Source organism: Psammomys obesus, unplaced genomic scaffold (assembly GCF_907164565.1).
Source record: "Psammomys obesus unplaced genomic scaffold, mPsaObe1.curated_primary_1811, whole genome shotgun sequence".
NCBI lineage: Eukaryota > Metazoa > Chordata > Mammalia > Rodentia > Muridae > Psammomys > Psammomys obesus.
This window is the reverse complement of record NW_026589732.1, coordinates 2,232,663-2,255,284: the sequence shown is the minus strand read 5'-3', so window position 1 is coordinate 2,255,284 and position 22,622 is coordinate 2,232,663. Positions and strand designations below refer to the sequence as shown.

Here is a 22,622-nt window from a genome sequence, read left to right as displayed (position 1 = left end):
GCTGGAAAGGTGGATGTCCAGAGTGAGCCTAACTGACATGAGCCTGGGTGAGTTGGCTTTGATGGGGGTAGGACCTGACAAAGAACAGCTGAGCAAGAGCAAATGGGTCTGGGCTTAATTTCGGCAGAATCATGCAGCAGTGATAGGCATTACGAATGGAACTCAAAGCACTGTGAAAATTAGACCTTCCATTTTAGGATTGGTGCCTGTCGATCATGTGCACACTTGGGGGATCTGTGGGGGGCCATGTGTGTAGTTCAGAGAACAGCTTTGGTGTCAGTCCTCACCTTCCACCTTGAGGCAGGGCCTCCCTATCGTTCCTGAAGTTATCAGGCCAGCTGCCTTCTGAGCTTCTGAGGCTCCTCCTGTCTCTGACTCCCATCTCCCCAGAGAAGCACTGGGACTACAGAAGTGGGCTGCTGTGCTTGGCTTTATGTGAGTTCTCAGGATCTGAACCCAGGTCTTCATACCTGCACAGCAACGGCTTTATCTGTTGAGCCATCCATCTATCTAATCCCTAATCCCTTTTAAACCAAGAAGAGAATGTCTTTTCTCAGTCTCTTTATCCGTGACATCCTGACATGGATTCCTATTTAGCAGAATTAAGGATGGCTTCCGAGTGTCTAGCAGATCAGACAGGAAGCTATTCTCTCCCCTTTCCTTCTTAGCGAGTGGCCGGGGGTCCCCACCTGCCCTTCACACCTGCTCAAAGATTTCCCGGATGAAGAAGTGCCGGCTGAGTGCAAAGCTGTAACCGTTGAGCTCTTTCAGGACTAACGCCGGGTACTCCATCACTTCTTTGCTCAGGAGGATGTGAAAACTCTCGTACCTGGGAAAGGAGGGGGCTCTGCTGAGTGTGAGGGACCCACCTCGCTGAAGTCATGCCCCAGACCTCCACCTGGCAACTGGCATTGTGTGGAGCTGCTGGGTGGCTACTCTTCATGGAAGCAGTCTTTGGGCCATTGTACTGTTTTTCTAATCATGTGTGCTCTGTGTAGAGACTCTGGGAAGCACCTGAGTTTTTTTGATTTGTGATGTGGACTTACTTTTCTTGTCCTAACTCTATACTTGAACATAATCTTCATTTTCCCATCAAACCCTCAAACATCACCAGGCTCATAAATTTGATCTGTTTCTCAGGCAAAGTAAACAGGCTCCAAAGCTTACTTAGTTACCCAAAGATAAATCCAGATATTTGTGTGTCAATCAGATGGAAGGTGAGTCTATTCACAGAAATGAATGGCAGTTATGGAATCAGCTGTACAGAGGGACAAAAATATAAAACGGTTCACAGAGAACTGCTTGTAATTCAGTATAGAGAACCTGGAACCAAAAGGGAAAAGCTAAACATGAGATGACATACCTATAATAAAGTATCTTATATATTAGGTATGTATAAGTAATTAGAGTAATAAATTAGAGTAATAAATTTTACACCGTCACTTAAAAACTGAAATAGATCTGTAGTTACAGAATAGTTTACATTATATAACCCAGCCTTTATTGCTAAAATGCTCAATCCCCATTCAGAAAGGCAAAGAGGATGGACATCAGAAGAGGGAGAAAACAGGGAACAAGTCAGGAGCCTGCCACGGAGGGCCTCTGAAGACTCTACCCTGCAGGGTATTAAAGCAGATGCTGAGACTTATGGCCAACCTTTGGGCAGAGTGCAGGGAATCTTATGAAAGAAGTGGGAAATAGTAAGACCTGGAGAGGACAGGAGCTCCACAAGGAGAACAACAGAACCAAAAAATCTGGGCACAACGGTCTTTTCTGAGACTGATACTCCAACCAAGGACCATGCATGGAGATAACCTAGAACCCCTGCACAAATGTAGCCCATGGCAGTTCAGTGTCCAAGTGGGTTCCCTAGTAATGGGAACAGGCACTGTCTCTGACATGAACTGATTGGCCTGCTCTTTGATCACCTCCTCCTGAAGGGGGAGCAGCCTTACCAGGTCACAGAAGAAGACAATGCAGTCACTCCTGATGAGACCTGATAGACTAGGATCAGAAGGAAGGAAAGGAAGACCTCCCCTATCAGTGGACTTGGGGAGGGGGCATGCATGGAGAAGGGGACAGAGGGAGGGATTGGGAGGGGAGGAGGGAAGGAGGTACGGGGGGATACAAAGTGACGAAAGTGTAATTAATAAAAAAAATAATAATTAAAGAAAAGAATGTTATTTATATATATATATATAAATATATATATATTTATATATATATATTATGCCACTTGGGCTGACAATTCTTCCCACCAAGAGCAATAAACTATCTTATATAAAACTAAAAAAAAAAAAAAACCCACCATATTGGTATGTCTCTGTGTACACAAGTGTGCACATTCATATAGAGAAACAGCGGGGGAGAGACTGAGGCAGACATCTGTGTTTACAGAAGTTGACTTTTCTCCCCCTTTAACAAAGAGTAGATGTATGTATGTTAACATTTTAAGAGGGGGAGCCCAAGTTCTTAGCTCTTAGTCTCAATTGCCTTGAAAGTTCTCACTACAAACTTGCCGCAATTCTCCCTGGGAAATTCTGCGGGTTCCCCGGGCGAGGAGCAAAGGGTCATTAGTGTTCTCCAGTATTGAGGCCTCGGCTTTCTTATTGGAGTTTGCTGATCACATCCCTGGTCTCCTGTGCTGGCTGGTGTTCCCTTAACTGTGAATCCTGGTCTTCCCCTCCTGTCCTCTGAGGGCTGGTCAGCATACCTGCACTTCATGTTCTTCAGAAAATTCTTGGTCTTTTCCATACTCGTCTTCAGGGCTTCCTCTTGGCTCTGCTGTCTCAGTTGGTCTAGAAGCTTGTCAAGGTTAGCCTCTTGGGCCTGGCAGCCATTCCCCAAACAAGAGGAGCACAGGTGAGTGTGCAGAGCTGGCAGGACTTTAGTGAGGTCATATCCCACTCTCTCTGGGGTTGGGGCTTAGGCAAAAAGCCTGAGAGGGCCACCAGTGATCACCTTCTCTCTCTCCAGAACACACTTCGGGGCTCTACTCTGCTCCTGGAATGTTCATTGTCCCCATCTGCCTCCCCAAGGACCCAGCTCAAGGGCATTTCTCTTGTGTCTGGGCCCCATGTTTGAAGGTAGGCAGGTCTGGTGCTGGCTGTGTGGGCAGGTGACTGGCTGACATGTGCTGCAATGTCCCTGTTACATAGCTTTGGGTGACGCTGGACACACAGTTTGCTACCTGCCTGACACTTGTGGTGCTGTACCATGAACTGGAGGTGTATTTCCCTCTCCCTAAAGAGGGTGACATCTTTCGAGACTCCATAGGTGAGAACTTGGAGCCAGTCCCCTGAAATGCTACCTACACCTCGCTTTATCAGACCACACAGGACAGTTACCAGCTTCCACAAGTGGACTTCAAAAAGTCTTCCAATTCAAGAGTTAGCCACTTTGCGGGCTCAGACTGTGGCAGACATGACGGTCAGCTAGGACCCTGGAGACTAAGAGAGCTCAGGCTGACCCAAGCCTGGGAGCTTTGAAGCCATCAGCCAAGGCTGGCACTTCCTCATAATAAAGCAACCTTACTTGTTATGTTGTGGGGCGGGGCCTAGCCAGTTTCTCCTGAGAAGCTTCTCCTCAAAAGGGTTACCATGGTTTTCAATTAGACTTTACTTCCCACAAGGGTCTGCTTCCTTCCTACTCCAACAACTGCATATTAATAGTTCTGGAGTTCACTGTGGGGGCGTGCCCCTGTCTATCACTGCAGTCCCTGCGAGGCTGGTCACATTGTTATGGTCTCAACACTACGGGGGAGAAAGGGTGTATTCTCTTGGCCCAGCAGTAAGCCATAGCTCATGAAATTATACCTTGGTTTTCTTTTTTTATATTCTTATTTATTTATTTATTCCTCTCTTTTGCTTCTCAATGTGTGTGTGTGTGTGTGTACATGTGTGTCTCTGTCTGTCTCTCTCAGTGTGTGTGAATGTTCCTGTATATCTCTGTTTATGTGCCTCTGTCTCTCTCTCTCTCTCTCTCTCTCTCTCTCTGTGTGTGTGTGTGTGTGTGTGTGCATGCTTGTTTGTAGGTGTACAGGCACATGTGTGTGAGGGTTAGAGGACAATTCTTGGGAGCCTCTTCTGACAGCTTATGGGACCCAGGGATTGAACTCATGTCGATAGGCTTATATGTAAGTGCTATTGCTAAACTACCCTACCAACCCCACGCCATGTTATTTTAACTACCCAGACTGTTCCCCAGGCAGTCAGTCAGTCAGTCTGTCTGTCTTTCTTTCTGTCTTTCTGCCTCTCTTGTGCACATTCTTGGGTTCCCAAGACACATTACAGGGCTCTGGCCTGGTTTGGGTTTTTTTCTGCTACTCCCATCTTACCCCAAGATCAAGGCAAGCCTTGGTGCTTCCATGAACATACATTTTGTAGTTAAGGTTTTACATTTGGGCCTAGACTCTATTTTCAGTTCATTTTTGTTTATGGTGCTCTTGCTCAGTTGGCCTTTTTATTTGTTTGTTTGTTTCATCTGAAAGCCAGCTGAGCTCAGAGGGCTGCGGTCTGGGTTCCACCCACTTCTCCCCACAGGGCCCCAGGCTTTGGGCACCTGGTTCTCCTGGTTGTGTTTCTGCCGATGATGTTCTATCCTCTTCTCCAGCTCCAGCTCCTGGGCCAAGAGAATGCTCTGGTGCCCCTCCCACAGCCGCACTGCCTCCTGGAAGTACCTGAAGATGTCTGAGCTCTGCAATTCTGTCTGCTTGGCCAAGGCCTCAAAGGAGTTCTGCCGTGACAGAAAACGGAGAAGGCTGCCTGGAGGGCAGACTCCCCTAGGCCCTGAGGGTGGCCTGTCCACTGGGCCCCGGGTCTCCAAGAACAGAAGTTACTACCTGGGCATGTCCCCCACAGTCAGCGTTAGGCTCTGTGCTGGTTAGTTTTGAGTCACCTTGCCACAGGCTGGGAAACAAGTCCCTCAGCTGAGAGAATGAGATTGGCCCACAGATAAGGCTGCCGGGCATCTTCTTGATTGATCGTTAGTGTGGGAGGGCCCATCCCACTGTGGCTGGTGCTACCCACCCCTGGGCAGGTGGTCCTGCCCTGTGTGAGAAAGCAGGCTGAGGGGGCCGTGAGGAGAAAGCCGTGTTCCGGGCTTCTGCTTCCCCACCTCAGGGTCCTGCCTTGAGTTTCTGTCTTGACTTTTTTGGCTGATGGACTACAATGTGGAAGTATAAACAAAATAGACCCATTGGTCACCAAGTTGATTGCATCGTCATGTTTTAGAAATAGAAACTTTAACTGAGTCTCCATCTGGACTCCTGGCCTTCCCTACATGGGGCAGCAGGACCTGGGCATTTCTCTAGAATACTCTGCCTCTTACCATCTGGGTACAATTCCATACCCTGCTGTCCTAAAATCTCACATACAGATTCACCTTTTAAAAACTACATGTTGGGGCTGGAGAGATGGCTCAGTGGTTAAGAGCACTGTCTGCTCTTCCAAAGGACCTGGGTTTGATTCCCAGCACCCACATGGCAGCTCACAACTGTCTGTAACCCTAATTCCAAGGGATCTGACACCTTCACACTAACGCACATAAAATAAAATTAAATAGATTATTTTTTTAAAAAAAGACATGCCAAGGGCTGCAGAGATGGCTCGGTGGTTAAGAGTATGTGTTGCTTTTGCAGAAGACCTGGGTTCCAAGTACCCATGGGGCGGTTCACAATCATTCATAACTCTAGTTCTCTGATGCCTTCTTCTGGTCCCCCAGGCACTGGGCATACACGTGATGCACATGCAGGCAAAACACATAAATACATAAAATAACATGAATCTAATTAAAAAAAAAAAACTCTACGTGGTAGGACTGGAGATAGTTGGTTGATAGGGGGCTTTCCCAGCAGATGTGAGGACCAGCGCCACACATGTAAAAGACAAGAACACACGGGCTGGATGCATTCATCTGGGACAGAGACTGGTAGACAGGACTGCAGAATAAATTTGGCCCTTCATCTGTTTTTGTTTGGACTTGTGAGCTAAAGCACAGATTCTCCTATTTTTAAATCATTAAAAAAAAAATCAAAAGTAGTGAAAAAATAACTTGAAACTTAAATGAACCGGCCTCTAATAAAGATATTGTAATGCATCCACACCCTTTATTTCTGCATGGCTTAGGTTGATAAAAGTGACAAGTTGTGACAGGCACCTGTGGCCTGTAAGGCCTAACACAATCACTATTTGGCCTTTCACAAGAAAGCTGTGCTGAGTCTCGGTCAAGACTACAAACATATTGAGACTGGGAGCTTCTTGTCTTTTCCAGCCTTTAACACAAGGGTCAACAGTGATTCCTGTACACTCACTCATGGCCCAAGTGACTTTTCCAAGGCTGAGCAGCCCTGGTGTCAGGCTGGTTTCCAGGACCCAAGGGATAAGTCTGGTGTGGCTAACCCAGGAGGCCTAACCCAGGGACAGAGAGTGGACACACCAGGGATATCCTAGACTTCTAGGATTCACAGTGCCAGACACACCTCAAGAGGTCCCAGCTCCCCTGTACATACATCCAGGAGCTCCAGCTGCTTCTCCACCTTGCTCTGGAATTCCCCCACCATCAGGAAGAAGGTTGGGTTCACCAGGTTCTCTGCCTCTGCTTCAGAGAAAGCTTTCCAGTCCAGCAGCTGCTTCTGTGGGGGTGGGGGAGGTGGGGAGAAGAACAAGACAGAGCTGGGCATGGGGCTGTGAAATACTCAGTTACCTGTAAGCTGCCCCCCGAGGGTTTCAAGTAGAACATGAATTTCCCCGAGTCTGCTCCTAGATGTAGAGCAGAGCTGGCCAGAGGTAGCTGGAGAATAGGAGGCACTCGCTGGGGGTAGTAAGGGGTAGCCTTTGGGACTCAGAACTTTTCAAAAATGCCTAGGCTTTTGCAGGCTTTTTCATCTAGACACTTTTACCAAGGAGGCAGGAAGAGATATTTTGACAAACTATTTCCCAGATTCCAGAAAACCGGCCAGTGTCCTGGACAGGTTGGGAATAAACCCACTGCTTTACCCTGCCCAGAGGCAGATGGGCCAGAGAGAATGGTAGGGTTGGAGCCAGGATCAGCACTGTCTATTAAAGCGACATTGTGGTGTCCCCTTAGAATATGGCCTCCCTCTTTGGCAAAGCCCAGTGCTATGAAGCATACAGCTGAGGGTAATGGCAGAGATGGCCCATGAATACACAAATTCCATTTCACAGGGGCTTCCCAGAGGAAACTATGCTGGGGTAAGCCCTGTAGACTGGAGGGGCAGCCTGGTAGAGGTAACCAGAATGCCCAATGGCCAGTCAGTACCTGGTGACTGACAAGAAGGAAGAAAAGCCTAGATCAAGACTGAAGGATCTGGGGGAGGCAGAGAAGGCTGTGGGGAGAGGGGATGGCAGGTGCCGGCGCACAGCTCCTCTTCCCAGGCCTACAGAGGAGAAAGCCTACCTTGCAGTCCTGCACATGGGTCAGGCACTCTTGCCAAGTTTTCTCGTACAGGAAGCGTACCAGCGCCATGCAGTCCATGTGGTAGGTGTCTCCAGGGGCGGAAAACAAAATGGGTCAACTGAGTCAGGCAGGCACTCTCCCAAGAGAAAGGGAAAGGTCATAGGGAGAGGTGTTCCTGTTGCAGAAAGGAATCAGCTCTCCCCTAGCAGAGAGCCTCCACAGAGAGGGTTATTTGGCTCAGATTGCTCAGAGCCCTCTACTCAGGCCAGGGGCTGCGTCTCCCTCCTCAGAGGAAGACGACCTCCTACGAGGAGCCTAGCAGAAGCCTCAGGTTCAGGAGGTCCTCTGGAAGGCAGGGACAGTGGCGCCTACGAAAGTTTCTAATCCGAAATGCACACCACAGGCTCTGGTTTGGAACACGTGCTTGCAAGCTGGTGGTACCATTTTTAGAGGCTTTGGAACCTTTAAGAGGTGAAGCCTAGCTGGCAGAAGCAGATCATTGGGGGTAGTCATGTGACCCTTTAAAGGTCACAGCCTTGCCCTCTCCACCACTGGGTCTACTGTGATGTGGGGAGTCTCTACTGCAGGCCCCTGCCATCTTGCTTGCAGACATGCCTTTAAAATCCTCTAAAACCATGAGCCAAAATGGACCCTTGCTCTCTCTCCAGCTACTCGTCAAGTATTGTGCTGCAGTGACACAAGTAACTAGTGCGCAGCCACTGGCCTCACTGGGTTGTGCTGAGCTTCAAAAGTTGGAAAAAACAATCACATTTTCTAATGTAAGACTTGTCACACTTCCCCTACAAAATGGTAGTCAATATTCCTAGCCCTTTGTGTTCACATAAGGCTTCCCCAAGGCCGTGTAACAGGACGCGGCAGAGTTGGGCCTTAATCTTATATCTCCACCTTTAAGACTTTCAGGACACGGTCATTACGCCATCCTGAGAGTAGAGACTCTATGTCCCTATCTCCATGCTTGGGCCAGGGGTCAGGGGTCAGAGGTCAGAGTTTATAGCTAGCATGGCTGTGGACTGGGCAGCAAGTAGAGGAAGAGGTCCCTAATCCTAAAGTCCCGAGGTGGAAGGGTCTCCACTCCTCACATAAATGACTCAAAAACTGACTATGACAAGCTAGTCCTTGGACAGAGGTCTGGGAAGTCCTGGAGATCCCACGGACATTACTCACCAAGCTGCTTGTTCAGGGAAGTGAGAGAGTCAAACCACTCAGTCACCTGTTTTTTGCTATAGTTGGGGGGGAGGAGGTTACTGGGGAAAGAGGAGATGACAGGTAAGCCATGAGGGAACAAAACTTGCCAAAACAGCCAGCGTGTTCAACATACCTAAGGAACCTTCTGGGATCTCCTGGTGCCCCAAACAAGCCAAAAACAGGCTTTTTATTAGTCACAAGGTCACTATCAGAAAAGCTCTGAATGGAGCCTCCTCTGTGACAGCAGCCTCCCAGTGTTGTGGCCTCTCACCTGCCTCCAAAGAGCCTCAGGATAAGGGCCAAAGCCCTGTTGGGGTAATTTCTTACCAGACCTCTCCCTCCTCCTTCCACGCTCCTCCCTTCTTTCTCCTCCCTCCTCTCTGGCCACTGCTTCCTAGTGAGCCCTCTGGCAGGACCTATCTAAGCTTCTATCCACAGCAAGTGAGCTATGACCTTTCTTGCTTTTGGGTCTGGCCAATACAGTCCTCCAGCACCAGAAAATAACCTGGTATGGAAGAGGTTCTGGGGAATATCCGGGCCACGTGGCCTCCCCACTGAACCCCCAAAGGTACTGGCCACAGTGACCCTTCCTGCACATCATACCAAATGGTGTCAAGGTGACATACCAGATGGTGCAGAGATGATCCAACCTCACTTCCTGAAGGACTTGCTGGTTCTTCAGCATTTCTTCCAGCTCCTTCCGCACAGATGGGGGCTCCAGGATATTGTCACTAGCCATGAACTCGCTGGACATCCAGACCCAAGGGAGAAGTGGGAGGGAGAGTTCTCAGAGCTCCATAACCCTGACCCGCCAACCTAGGTTGTAATAGCCCCACCACTGATACGTCAAGGTCACAGAGGACAGAAGGGGGGTGTGAGGAGGAAGGCAGGCAGGAAGAACTGTTGGCTACCTCTCAGCCCAGTGGCATCATGGGGTCCTGATCTCCTACTCTGTGACCCAGAATGAGTCCCTCTTCCACTCTGAGCCTTAGACTGTAACACAGAGCTAATGGCAGCACCATTAGGAACTTTGGGAACTTGTGAGGACTCAGAAAGACGACAGAGTCCTGAGCCCCATGCCCTGCATCGTGGGAAGTTTCTAGGAAAAGTCAGCTGTGGCCATTCGCTGTTGCTATCTGTTGACTTTTGTAATGGTCCCAATTCTGGGCCTGGGCCCAGACAGGTTCTGTTTATAGAGCATCTCACTGAGGAATCACTGAGACCATAGGGCTGTTGGGGTGTGTATTGTGTGGAGGAAGCAGCTGGGAGTACTTGGGGGACTTCATCAAGGTCACACGGGAGGGCAAGCCTGAGCCTCAGCACACAGTGCAGAGATGGGCCCTCTCCTCTCCATGTCTCCTATAGAGAAAACTTGCTCCTGAAAGGCGGGAGCTATCACCTGAGAGATGCCTGTCTTTCCAGGCCCAGGCCCCTGAAGTATAACTAATACAGAAGAATGGAAGTTATACAGATAATTACATGAACACTTTCTGGTAATTCATACTGAGCTCAGAGAATAGTGGGGGAAAAAATCTAAAATGGCATGGGCTCCATGAGTCTAAATGCCCAAGTCTTAGCTGTACTTCTAGGAAGGGTCAGCAGCAACTCTTAATTTCTATCTATTTATTTATATCTATTTCTGTCTATTTGTTTATATCTATTTATATCTTATTTCTATCTTTTATCTATTTCTAACTTTAAACATAGGGGCATAGAAAACAGCATTTTAAAATATTGATGGAGAGGGCAGGAAAAAGCAGCCTGGTGACTGGAGGGAGTTGTAGGTGCGCGTCAGGGAGGGTGAGGGAGGTCACCACTGACATGAAGCTCTGGAACAGGGCCTCCTGCTTGAGAGCCTTCCAGGTGTCCATCACGCCCTGCCAGCGACGGCGGTTGTCAACCTCCTGCTGTAGGGTGACCTCAGTCAGGTTGATCAACAGCTGGGCGATGGCCCTCCGATTGCCTAGTAGAGCCTGGTTCATGGCCTGTGGTCAGAGGTGGGTAGGGCTTTAAGACAGGGCAGTTCTCAGGCCGGAGAACACAATCAGAGGGACCAGGAGAGGAGCAGAGAGAGGCGTGGGCCAGGGCTAAGGGAGGCTGTGGTAGGGTGTGAGGAGTGGCCAGGATTAACAGACAAGGAAGTAGCCACCGTTCACGGATCTTTGTAGAAGGCTTAATCATGTTCCTGAAAGCAGGAACCCCAACCTAGACGTGAAGTTACACTGGGTCACTGTCAGGTCCTCTGCTGTCATCCTCCAAACACGTCCCAGCAGGGAGCACTGCTGTCCCCCACTGGAGACCTCGGGCATGCCCAGCTCTGCACAAACACGACTGCACAGGGCATCCCAGCAGCCCAGGCAGGAGCCCCCTCACGTGGCAGAGGGTCAAGCTTTACTCTGGAGACATCATCAACAACGTTACATCTCTCACTTCCCATCTCAGACAGCGGTGAGGGGAGGCTGGGAGGAAAGAGACGGAGCCAAGAGGCAGGTGTGGTGTAGTCACAGACACTCCTGGCCAGGAGGGCAGGCGGGAAGGATGAGAAAACCAGGGTAGACTGGGACTGCGGAGGGTGGGAGCCCTGGGGCAGTGTAAGCCCTAAGATGACCACTCCAGAGTGTGGCGCCCGTAGCACTGCACACGCAGTAGCTGGGCCATGGACCGGGGAGTGACGGCTGAATGCTGGGCGTGCAGCTCTAGCCAGCAGGAGACCGCAAACACCGCTGTCGGAGACTGCTGTCGGAATGAACTTACAAACGTTTGGTTCTCAACCAAAGAAGCCCGGGTGCTTAGGTACGTCACAGATTCGATATCCTGTGGCGTGTCAGGATACCCGGGGCCACACGCCCACCGCGGAGCACCACTCACCATGGCTTCTTTATCTATCAGCCTGTATACATCAGGCTGCAGGAGGAAGGCGGTTTTCTCTATGATGTCAACGTATCTCTTCAGCACTTCCTTTAGCTAGAGAGGGGAAGGCATCCCTGTGAGTGACACTCAGTTCCTAGCTAACAGGGAAAAGAATGATATCTCACAAACCCTTCCAGGGAAAGCCACCAAGGGGCCCGTTTGAAGCCCGCTTGCCTTGTCGGCTCGAGAAACCTCCAGTGCCAACAGCTCTTGATCTAGCTCCTTAATCTCCTGCTTCTGTTGCCTGAATTTCTCAGCCACGTTCTCCCACAGCTCCGACAGGGTCTGCACAGGGGAACTGGGTCAGACCAGGAGCCCCTGGAGAGGGAGGGGGAGAAGGTCGCCACCAGGGGAATCCCTACTTCAATCGTGTAGTTGGCCAGGTCCAGTTCGTTTTCGACTTTCTTGAAGAGCTGATCAATATCCTCATCAGACTGGAACATCTTTTTCAAAAGGGTCTCCCCTTTCTCCAGGATGAGGGGTTCCATCTCCTGCAACAGGTCAGGAGGCTGAGGGTTAGGGCATAAACACCCCAGGAGGAGATGGCCCACCCTGTAATGAGGGAGATGCCAAGCCTCTACACCTGGGGAGTTGAGGACGGAGGATGAATTCACCCCCAGACAGGACCAGGGCGTCCCATGGCAGAGCAGGCACAGCGCCTGTGTGGTGCATATTACCACTTGATTCTCCCCTCAGAAGCTGAAGGAGGGGCTGCCATTAAGGCTAGCCTGTTGGGTCCCAAAGAAACAGAACAAATGGCTCACTGAGGTGCCTATTAACATACCCAAAGGTCTACTTGGCTCCAAGGTTCATTTGGTACCTGTAGCTCCTCTCAGCACCCACTACCCTAAACTTCTCCAGCCCCAGGGGCTTTCTTTGCTTTTTTCAGCCTCTCTTTCCTTTATAACCCCGCCATTTCGGCCACGTGTCCTATATAACTGCCAATTCGGGTGCGTGCCTTCTTGTCCTCTTTTCTTGGCTCTCTTGGCTCTTGGTCCTCTCACCTCTTCACTCTTTTTTCTCTTCCTTTCTCACTCTCTCTCACCTCTCCTCTCATGGCCTTGTTCAGTCTGGACCCTTCCAGATGCCTCTGGCTGTACTTTCCCTCATATCTACAATAAAATTCTTCTCCTCAGTCATACTTACGAGTGGTCATGTTCTCCTTTTTTTTTCATAGCCCATAATTGGTATTCAACAGTGATTAAATAAGCAGAAGAAAGAAAACTGATTTTCCTTTATATATGAAAACCAAGGCTGATGGAAGTGAAGAAGCAGTGAAGGAAGGGCTGGTATCTAGTTGGAACATAATGAGGACAAGGCCGGAGTCTGCTCTTAGTGCCTTGGACACATAGGATTCGAGACAAGGGGTCAGAGAAGAGCGCAGGTGAGGGGTGCAGGCTTGTGTCTCAGAGAGGAGTATGGGGGCATGGTCTCATTTAGGAACCTTGCAGGCTCAGCTGTGGTTAGAGATGAAGTCTAGACAGGAACACGGGTGGGGAGGTATGGAAGAGTCTGTCGTGCTTTGAAGGAGAAATGGCCCACATGGTCTTGGGCATTTGAACTTGATCCCCAGTTGGTGGCGCTGTTGGGAGCGTAAAGCTTCGCCCTACTTCCCTACTTCCCGTTTGCGCTCTTTGCTCTGTGCGTGCATCTGAAGGCTCCAGCTCTAGGCTTCCTGCCACCATGCCTGCCACTCGCTGCCATGCCTCCTTACCGTGATGGTCACGTCCCTCTGGAATCGTAAGCCCACATAAATCTTTACTTCTATGAGTTGCCATGGTCACTGTGTAGAAAAGATGACTAATATAGATCCCACGCATGCTGAACTGTCGGTGGGGTGCATCCTTAGCTACCTCTGTCCCTCCTTCAGCAGGGCTGGTGGTAAGTCAAAGGCTGGGCTTTGGAGCCAGACCCAAAGGTAATTCTGATCTGGCCCCTTTTAAACTTATCTGACAAGACTCTGCACCTCTCTGCAAGATAAGGTAACGCCTGTAACCTACAGGGATTTCCGGAGAGTTAAGGGAGCCTACGCAGGTGACAGCCCTCTAACAAGCCCCTTGAACGTGACTTCTGTGGTTCCCTGTCTGTGTTTTGGTGAGGCGCTGAGGACCAGACAGTGAGGAGGAGAAGGGAGGCTGGGGGCAATGAAAACACACCTCCCCACCCACAATGCCACAAGAACGGAGGACAGAGGAGCCGGCTCTCACCACCCCAATCTGCTCTAGTTCCTCCTGAAATCTCGCCAGTGCATTCACGTAGTTTCTCTTCTTGTATTCTTCTAGCCTGTTGAAGGTGAGGGTGCTGTTCTTCTTGGAAACTGTGGGGGCAACAGCAGAGCTGATGAGGCTGCAGGGAAGAAAGAGGGCTCGCAGGGCGGTCAGCCAGGTGTGAGTGCAGAAGGCAGACCCCAAAGCCAGGAGGTTCACACTCACAGGCAAGAGCCTTCTGAAGGACCAGGGGTGGGCCCGGGGCGGGTTAGAGCTCAGCACTTGCCTCCATGCTGGAGCCCTGGGTTCAATACCCTGTACCACAAATAACTAAACAAACAACTCCTGGGGCAAAATTCTCAAGTGGTAGATAGAACGATAGTGTTTATGGTTTTCTTTAAAACAATTTCAGTCAAGCGTGGGTGACGCATGCCCCCAATCCCAGCACTAACAAGGCAAGAAGATCTTGAGCTAAAGGCCGGCCTAGGCTACTTAGTGAAACTGTGCCCCCCCCCCTAAAAAAAGTTTTATAGACATAAATACACATATAGGCAATTTTTTTTTTAATTCAAGGGAGTTCCGAGCTGGTAAAATCATTATAAGTAGAAAATACTGTAAGCTGAAAATATATCTAATTACACCCAGTGTACTAGGCATCAAAGCTTACTCTGGCCCAGCTTAAATGCTCTCAGAATACTCACATTTGCCTACCTTTGAGCTAAAATCACCTAACACAAGGCCCGATTTTGTGACAAAATGGGTATACGTTTGTGCCGCTGTGAAGTTGAGATGTGGTAAAAATAAAGCTGGGGCTAGTGACCCTTAACCTCAGTACTGGGGAGGCCGAGGTGAGTGAGCTCTGTGAGGATATTAGCCAACACTAGAGTACGCTTGCCGTGTGGCGGCACCATTCTAACCCTATTGCATCAAAGCATCAACTCAGAAGACTGGACCTCACTAGCCTTCTGTAACGTGCACACTCCGCTTCGGTGACTAAAGAACTGAGCCACAGGTGGCTGAGCAGGATGTGAGCCTGGACCCTCAGCCCTGAACCTGCACCCCTCCCCATCCTCCGCTCTGCTTTGCCCTGCGTCTGTCTAGGATGCTGGAAGCTGGAAGCTGGCCGCCACCTTGGGCTCTCAGCGAAAAGGCGCTACTGCCGATAGGTAGTTGTGCCTTCTGTTTTTCTGCAGTGAGCTTGGGTTAATTTTTAATCGTAAAGGAACAGAGTGCTCACGTGCGGATAATGCCAAACCTGGGACATGGAGTGAGGAGGAAGAAAACATGGCTTGAGGAGTGCCATGGCCAAATCACACACCATAGTGAGCTCTGTCCTTCCTAGGAGATGCCCACTGTGCAGTTCCTCCTGGGGTTATGCTCAAAGGACATTCTCTGGGAAGCTGAGCAGAGGGCCCAGTGAGGGTGGCAGGGGCCTCTGAAGAGGAGCCACCGCAGACACTGCCATCTGGAGACTTTCCTGCCTGGGGCAGGCCTGCATTTGGGGCTGAATTGCAGGAGGCTCACCCATGTTGCCAACAAGACCCTGCACCTCTTTGGCAGCGATCATGTTCTCAGTCTCACGCATCTTTTCCTTCATGGCTTCTTTCTGTTCCCTGAAGAAGAGTACAGAAGAGTAAGCACTGCCTGACACCCACCCAGGATAGGACAGGCATTGGCAACCATCCAGCCCCTCCCCCTATTGCCGAGAGCCTTGGAGGCAATGCCCAGGCTCCCAACCAAAGCTGCTGACTATGTTTCTGAGCATACTCACCCAAGAGTGCCTGGGTGGAGTCAGGTCCCTGCCTCAGACAGAAGCTGCAAATTCCTTTAGGTGGCCAATATGGGTTGGGGACTGTAACCATTCCCAAATGGGAAACTGGGACACAGGGGTGAACAGTCCAATTTCCCCCTAGACTCATGTGTTTGAATATTTGGTCCATAGGGAGTGGCATTATCAGGAGGTGTGGCCTTGTTAGAATATTCATGGCTTTGTTGGACGAAGCTTGTCACCAGGGGGTGGGCTTTGAGGCCTCAAGCTCAAGACTCTACATCTGCTTGCAGATCCAGATGTAGAACTCTCAGATCCTTCCCCAGGACTTGTCTGCCTGCATGCTGCGGTACATCCCACCATGACAATAATGGACCAAACCTCTGAAACTGTAAGCTAGCCCCAACTAAATGCTTCCCTTTATAAGAGTTGGCTTGGTCATGGTGTTTCTTCACAGCCATAAAACCCTAAGACAGAAGTATCAGGAGGTGTGACCTCGATGGAAGAAGTGTGTCACCGGGGCTTAGGTAGATGCTGAGGTTTCAAAGGTCCATGCCATTCCCAATTAGTTCTCGCTCCCCCTCCCCTCTCTCTCTGCCTCACGCTTGTGGCTCATGTGTAAGCTCTCAGCTACGGCTCCAGCACCATGACTGCCTGTTGCCATGCTTTCCGCCATGATGGCCATGAACTCTAACCAGTAACTAAGACACTATTCTAGGAGGCCGCTGGATTAGGCCCGTTTTCTAGAAGGGGGATGGAGAAGAAACATCTTCTGCAGCACAGCCACATTCTCAGAGCCGCTCTGTGACCCCAAAGCCCACAGGGCTAGGATCTGAGTGGAGTAAACTGAGATCTCTCAGTAAACTAACTCAGTGGGGAGGGCTGTGGGGAAAGACTGTGACATCAACTCTGAAATTAAGTCTACAAATGCCCCATTTATGAGGCAGGCACCAGAGAAGCCCAAAGTGCCCTACTGTTCCCCAAGGCCCAGGTCAACAGTGTTTTTCATCTGTCGTCTTGTGAGCCCTCCTGTAGTCCCACAGGTGGGAGAGGACTACAGGTCTGGATAGCAGCTGATGGGGCCAGGCAACTCTGCAGAATGAGGAGGGTCTTTCAAGGGTCCCTGGCCCAGAGCAGCTCCCGGATTTGGGGAGTTGGCTTGTACAATAGAGATCTAACTCTCACCCGCATACCTGCCCAACTTATACACACTAGCTGGATTCCCCAACCTGAGGGAACTGAGCATTCAGATTTACTGTCCTTTTACTCTTCTGCTTGGAGTTCTCAAGCACTTGCTCAGGGGCCTCTCAGGAGATGGCCACTGTAGCTTTGTCAGTCATCCTCTCACCCTAGCGTGGCCTCTGCCAACCCTGGAGGAATTTCCCAGCAGCCTGAGCAGACATGAGAGCTCTGACTCACAGAGACAGCGAGAGGGCAGGAGCAGTCAGGGACAGAGCCAGAGTTGTGCCCAGGAGACCTCAGCAAAAGCAGCTGGGGTGGACAAGGGATGGGGGCTACTGCTGGGGTAGAGGCCCTTCCAGGTGGACACAGCCTGAAGGCAGGAGGGGACCAGGGGCTGAGGCAGGTTTCCTTTTCAATAGGATGAGAGGCCCTGAGGTTGATAGTGAAGGACTCCCAGGAGAGAAAGAGGGAGAAGGCTGGAAGGCATCGTAGGAGAGGCTGAGGCTGAACCCGGCTGTTTGTTCTCCAGCCGCTAGGCAACCCAGGAGAGCAGGGAGGCCCACCTATGGCCTCCCTTATGTGGCAAGTAGAGGGCTGACTATGTGTGTAAAAGATCATGGCAGGTTAGAAAACCTGCTGCCCAAGTGTCCGGATAGATGGGGTGAATCTGCTGCAGCTAGGAGCAGCACTCCCCAGGAACCAGGTAATAGTGTCCAGCCACTCTGGCCCAGGAAAGTAGGTAAGGCTTTTAGACCAGAAGAATGGGGACAGGAGGGGAAGGTAGAAAACAAAGGCAGGAGAGAGACTGTGGACGGAGGAGGCGGAGGAGAGTTAGTGGTGGACAAGTGACCTCAGAGGAACGCTAGATGTGGAATTACTGGCCCCCGCCATTTGAGCCGGTGACAAGCACATCTCTGTTCCTGCCCAGGCTGCAGAGCTTGTGCTCTGGTTCTGTGCCTAGGACAGAGCTGAGCTTGTCTGTCTGTCCCAGGAAGATAACACAGTGGCAGACCATTCCCCGGCATGAGGAGTACCTTTCATAGATCTCTGTGCTGCAGGAACCAAAACTTCCTACCTAGGGCTGTGTCGAGATTTAAAGTGATAGATGACCTGAGATTGAACCCTAGGTAAGAGGAGGGCCTTAGGAAACCCAGAAAGATGTCAGAAGTCCCCTAGACCTTGATGAGAACAGGGAAGCTCAGATATGGCCAAAGATCCTGTGGAGTCAGAATCACAGTAAGGCTGCTACACAGCCTTCCAGAGAAGAGAGGAAGAGCTATGACAAGCCCCAGGTCTGCACCTACAGGTCTTCAGAGCATCAGGCAGGGACCACAGCTGGAGGAAAGTAGCCTCAAGTATGGGTCTGGGCAGGCAATAGCTATTTCCAGCAAGGTAGAAGGGGCTGAGGGCCAGAAGATTGTCCTGAAAAGCCAAAGGCCAGGGCAGAGCAGAGACTGGTACCAACACCAGTCCCCTCCCTGTCCTCTTTGGGGCAATCCCCAAATTCCAGGCTGGTATGTCTGAGGTGCTTGGAGGAAGCCTGGCTCCTGTCCCTTCTCCCAAGAAGCTGGGAAGACTCTTTGCTCCTCTCCTCCCCTATCTTCCTAGTTGAGCGGTGAATTTAAGTTTAGCAAACAGAAGTGACATGCTTAGGAACCTTCAGCTTAACAGAACTTGGAAGATTACACACGATGGCTGATCTCCTGTCCCATCTATCTGATTTCCATCTCTGGGAACGATACCACTACTGTCTACCCAGGGAGAGACCAGAGACCCTTAGAGCCTTCAATAGCCACTCAACCTGCCACTAGGCCCAGGGGATTCCCCCTACTACAGGCCTCCTCTCCTGTCCCCCACACCAGCCACCACCTAGAGTGCAAGATTGCACAATGTGGCCTCTTTTTTTTTTCTTTTCTCTCCAACCGCTTTTTTTTTTTTTTTAAATAAAATAATCTTTATGATGTGTTCTTGGATTTGGTTTGCAAGGGGATCTTGGTCTGCAATTTCCTTTTTTTGTTGAATCTTTGTGTAGTTTGAGCATTAAGGTAATAAGGGTCTAGTGAAAAGAATTAGGAAATGTTCCTTCATTTCTATTTTGTAGAATAATTTGTGGAGTATTGACATTAGTTCTTTCTTCAAAGGAATCAATGTAATGAAGAGTTGGTTCTTTGAGAAAGTCAACAAGACTTACAAACTCTTAGCCAAATTAACCAGAAGACAGAGAGAAAAGATTCAAACTAATAAAATTAGAGGTGAACAGGAGGGCATTACAAAAAGACACCAAGGAAACTCAGAGCATCATAAGGACATATTTTTTAAATCTGCATTAACACCACACTGAAAAGCCTGAAAGAAATGGATGAATCTCCTGATGCAGACGCCTACCAAACTTAAATCAAGATGACATAGACAACTTAAATAGAACTCTAACTGCTAGTTATAGAAGCAGTCAACTAAGAAAGGACCAGCTGCATTCTGTGCAGAATTCTCCCTCCAACCACTGCTTATATGCCTGTCCCCTGTTTGTGTACAGATTGCCAAGGGGACATCGGCTATGCAAATAAATTCAAAGTTCAAAGCTCTGCCTAGCTTGCAAAGCCTCTCCCAGCCTCTGTTTCAACCTTTTCTCCCTCTAGACTAGTGTTTCTCAACCTATGGGTGGCAACCCCTTTAGGGGTCAAATGACCCTTTCACAGGGGTCACCTAAGACCATCGGAAAACACAGATGTTTACATTGTGATTCATAACAGTTCATAAAGTTACAGTTATGAAGCAGCAGTGAAAATGGTTTTATGGCTGGGGTCATCACAACAGGAGAAACTATTAATGGGTCACATAATTAGGAAGGCTGAGAACCATTCACTAGATCCACGCACCTCAGCCTTCTACAATGATCCAAGAACATCCTTCTCAGAGCTCTATCCCCATCCTCCTTCCTTAGCATCCCATCTCAGTGGTGGCTCCTCCCAAGGGAGCTTTCCTAACCCTGACCTGCGAGTGGTCCTTCCACCTTTGAGGGAATGTGGCTATTTGCTGTTGAGGAGTAAAGTTCCATGAGAGTGGGATTCCCCAACCCAGACACTGGCCTTAAGGCACCCATCAAAACTACTGAGGGAGGAGAGAAACATCCCTTCAAGCAGATGTGACTATCTCCCTTTTTTGGAGAAGGTATTTGAGACTCCATTCGTACCTGGCACACATCTTCATGAGTCTTTGAAGACGGAGGACCCGCAATGTGGCTTGATAGCACACTTACCTATAGAGAACTGGGTTTTCTGTGATCCAGTCGTTGGGGAGGCTACGCACCCACTTCCTCTGCCGAGGGGTGATTGTCTCCCCTTCTTCTAACACCACCTTCTTCATCATGGGTGCCTTGACATTCTTTGCATTCCCAAAATGCTCTGCAGCCCGCTTCCTGGTGGCTGCCAGAGACTGAACCAGCTGCACCTGAATGCATGAAAGATGGAGATCTATTGAAAGCTTCAAATGCCTTCATGATGACTGTGGCCATCTTAGGAAGACACAGAGGCACCTACTACAAGGAAGGCTCTCTGCACTCCAACTCCACAGCCACCCACTGCAGGAGATTTCTTTCCCCTGAATAGGCATGGGCTATTTCAAGGAAGGTTGTATGTAAAGAACTTGGAATGAAGATCCAGATTTAGTCTACACAATCACTTTTGAAAACACCAACAAAACAAACCAGAGCTGTCCGGGAGTAAGAGACTCACTGAGTAAAATTCCTTTGATGAAATGTTGGGCTCTTATTAAAGACAGAAATTGCCACAAATTTCTCAGGACAAGGAAATCGCTAGGCAATAATGTGTAATTGAGCATATCAACTAAAGCATAAATTCCAGGGCTGGAGCGATGGCTCCACAGTGAGAGGGCCTGCTGTCCTTCCAAAGGACCAGAGCTTCATTTTTAGCACCCTTGTGGTGGCTCACAACGACCCATAGTTTCATCATCCCCTGCTTTCCAGAGCACCAGCCATGTACACACACACTCAGCCAAGACTCCCATACACATAAAATAAATATAAATCTTGTTTTCAAGCATAAGTTAAAAATTATAGGCAAGTGTTACTTTGGATAGTGCTAGACCTGCTGTCCCTTCTAGTACATTTAACAAACTCACCTTCTTGCTTAAAAAAAAAAAATCACAACCCAGATTACAGTGTTGTTTCAAAATTTAAAATACGTGAAAAACCACTGAAAGTGTGCTGAAGGCTAAGAATAATGTCTTGCTTACAAGAAGCTGAATCCTGTGACAATTTTCTGAGTGATCTCAGTTTTCTGGTTTATACTTTTGTCATTCCTAAAATTTATAAAGACAGCATGATTTACGGCTCAGATTAGGAATAAGAATCCCACTTCAATAAGCAGTACCCTAGATTTGAAGCACGTGGGTTTCTTTTATGGTCTCTTGGGTCTGCTAGGCTCATTCAAGAAGGCAGAGCAAACTTTACAATAGTCAGGTCAGTGGGCACCCAGGGAGGTGACTGAATACCCGTGGCCGTGGCCATGAGTTCTGAGGGACTGCCAAGGAGAAAAGGGAAATCTCAAAACTCTAGTACAAAAAGAGATTCCGACCATCATCATCATCATCAATAACATTATTGGTTTTTTGTTGTTGTTGTTGTTTTTTTTTTTTTTTTTTTTTGAGCCAGAGTCTCTCTGTCTGTGGTGGAGCTTGTTATGTAGACCAGGCTGGCCTCAAACTCACAGATACCCCTGCCTCTGCCTCCCAAGGGCTAGGACTAAAGGCGTGTGCCACATGCCTGGCAAGACTCACTTTAAAAAAAAAAATTATTTAATTATTTTATGTCTATGGGTGCTCTATCTGCATATATGCCTGCACAGCAGAAGAGGGCTTGCTTGATATCAAGTTATATATGGTTGTGAGTCACCATGTGGTGCCGGGAGTTGAACTCAGGACCTCTGGAAAAGGAGCCAGTGCTCCTAACCACTGAGCCATCTCTCCAGCCCCACAAGACTCACTTTTTAAACAAACAAACAAACAAAAAAGAATTATTTTTATGTTTGATAAAAAAAAAAAGACTCAGGCACAGAATGGTTGATTCAGACTAATTCTGAATAATTTTGATTAAATTTTTTTTACTGAAATTAAAATTTTAATTTTAAGACTAATTGTCCCAATGTTCTTCAATTTGTTGTTGTGCTTGTTTTGTTATGCTTGTTGTTTTGGTTTTTCAAGACAGGGTTTCTCTGTGTATCCTCTGAACTCACTCTGTAGACCAGGCTGGCCTCAAACTCACAGAGATCTGCCTGCCTTAGCCTCTCTGAATGCTGGGATTAAGGACCTGCGCCAACACGCCGGGCTGATGTTCTTCTATTAGTACACTGTAATATACCCACTAGAAATTATTTTTCTTAAATCAAGTTAATGTCAAAGAGAGCTTTTTAAAACAGTCTTAGTGGGGACAATCTGGGAGGTGAGGGAAGGGAAACCGTGATCAGAATATATTGTATGAAAAAAAATCTATTCTCAATTTAAAAAAATGAATAAAAATTGGATCTTAGACAGGAAAACTCTCAGGACAAAGAGAATTAGAAGGGAGCGGGGAAGTTTGGTGGGATGAAGGGAAAGGGAGCAGAGGACAGCAGGGCGCCTACCTCAGCCTCGAAGATCTGCTGGTAGACTTTGCCATCCTGTACCTGATACACCTTCCCCACTCGCGACATCTTAGCTGCTGGCGCGATTGCCCTTCGTTCTGGAAACGCGGCTGGGGCTTGGTCTCAGTTTCCGCTCTGAGGCTGAAAACTGACGATGGCTCTGCAGACTCGTGCTGGGGCCTCCGGCCAAAAGACAACACTAGATCCCAGACACCCGGGAAAACTTAAATTTCAAACAAAATAAGAAAGGGAGAGAGAGAGAGAGAGAGAGAGAGAGAGAGAGAGAGAGAGAGAGAG

General features: G+C 49.0%; 1 protein-coding gene across 1 annotated transcript in view; it reads right to left on the bottom strand.

The window, feature by feature from the left end:
* Positions 1 to 22,622, bottom strand: part of Ccdc180 (coiled-coil domain containing 180) — a 59,677-nt gene that overhangs the window by 36,808 nt on the left and 247 nt on the right. Inside the window, 15 exon segments of the mRNA XM_055605228.1 lie at positions 703 to 829; positions 2,714 to 2,829; positions 4,561 to 4,734; positions 6,509 to 6,631; positions 7,417 to 7,505; positions 8,602 to 8,681; positions 9,249 to 9,368; positions 10,444 to 10,607; positions 11,491 to 11,586; positions 11,707 to 11,817; positions 11,895 to 12,023; positions 13,740 to 13,849; positions 15,264 to 15,352; positions 19,946 to 20,136; positions 22,326 to 22,548. Coding sequence (XP_055461203.1) covers positions 703 to 829; positions 2,714 to 2,829; positions 4,561 to 4,734; positions 6,509 to 6,631; positions 7,417 to 7,505; positions 8,602 to 8,681; positions 9,249 to 9,368; positions 10,444 to 10,607; positions 11,491 to 11,586; positions 11,707 to 11,817; positions 11,895 to 12,023; positions 13,740 to 13,849; positions 15,264 to 15,352; positions 19,946 to 20,136; positions 22,326 to 22,394 — 1,788 coding nt within the window. The 5' untranslated portion in view covers positions 22,395 to 22,548.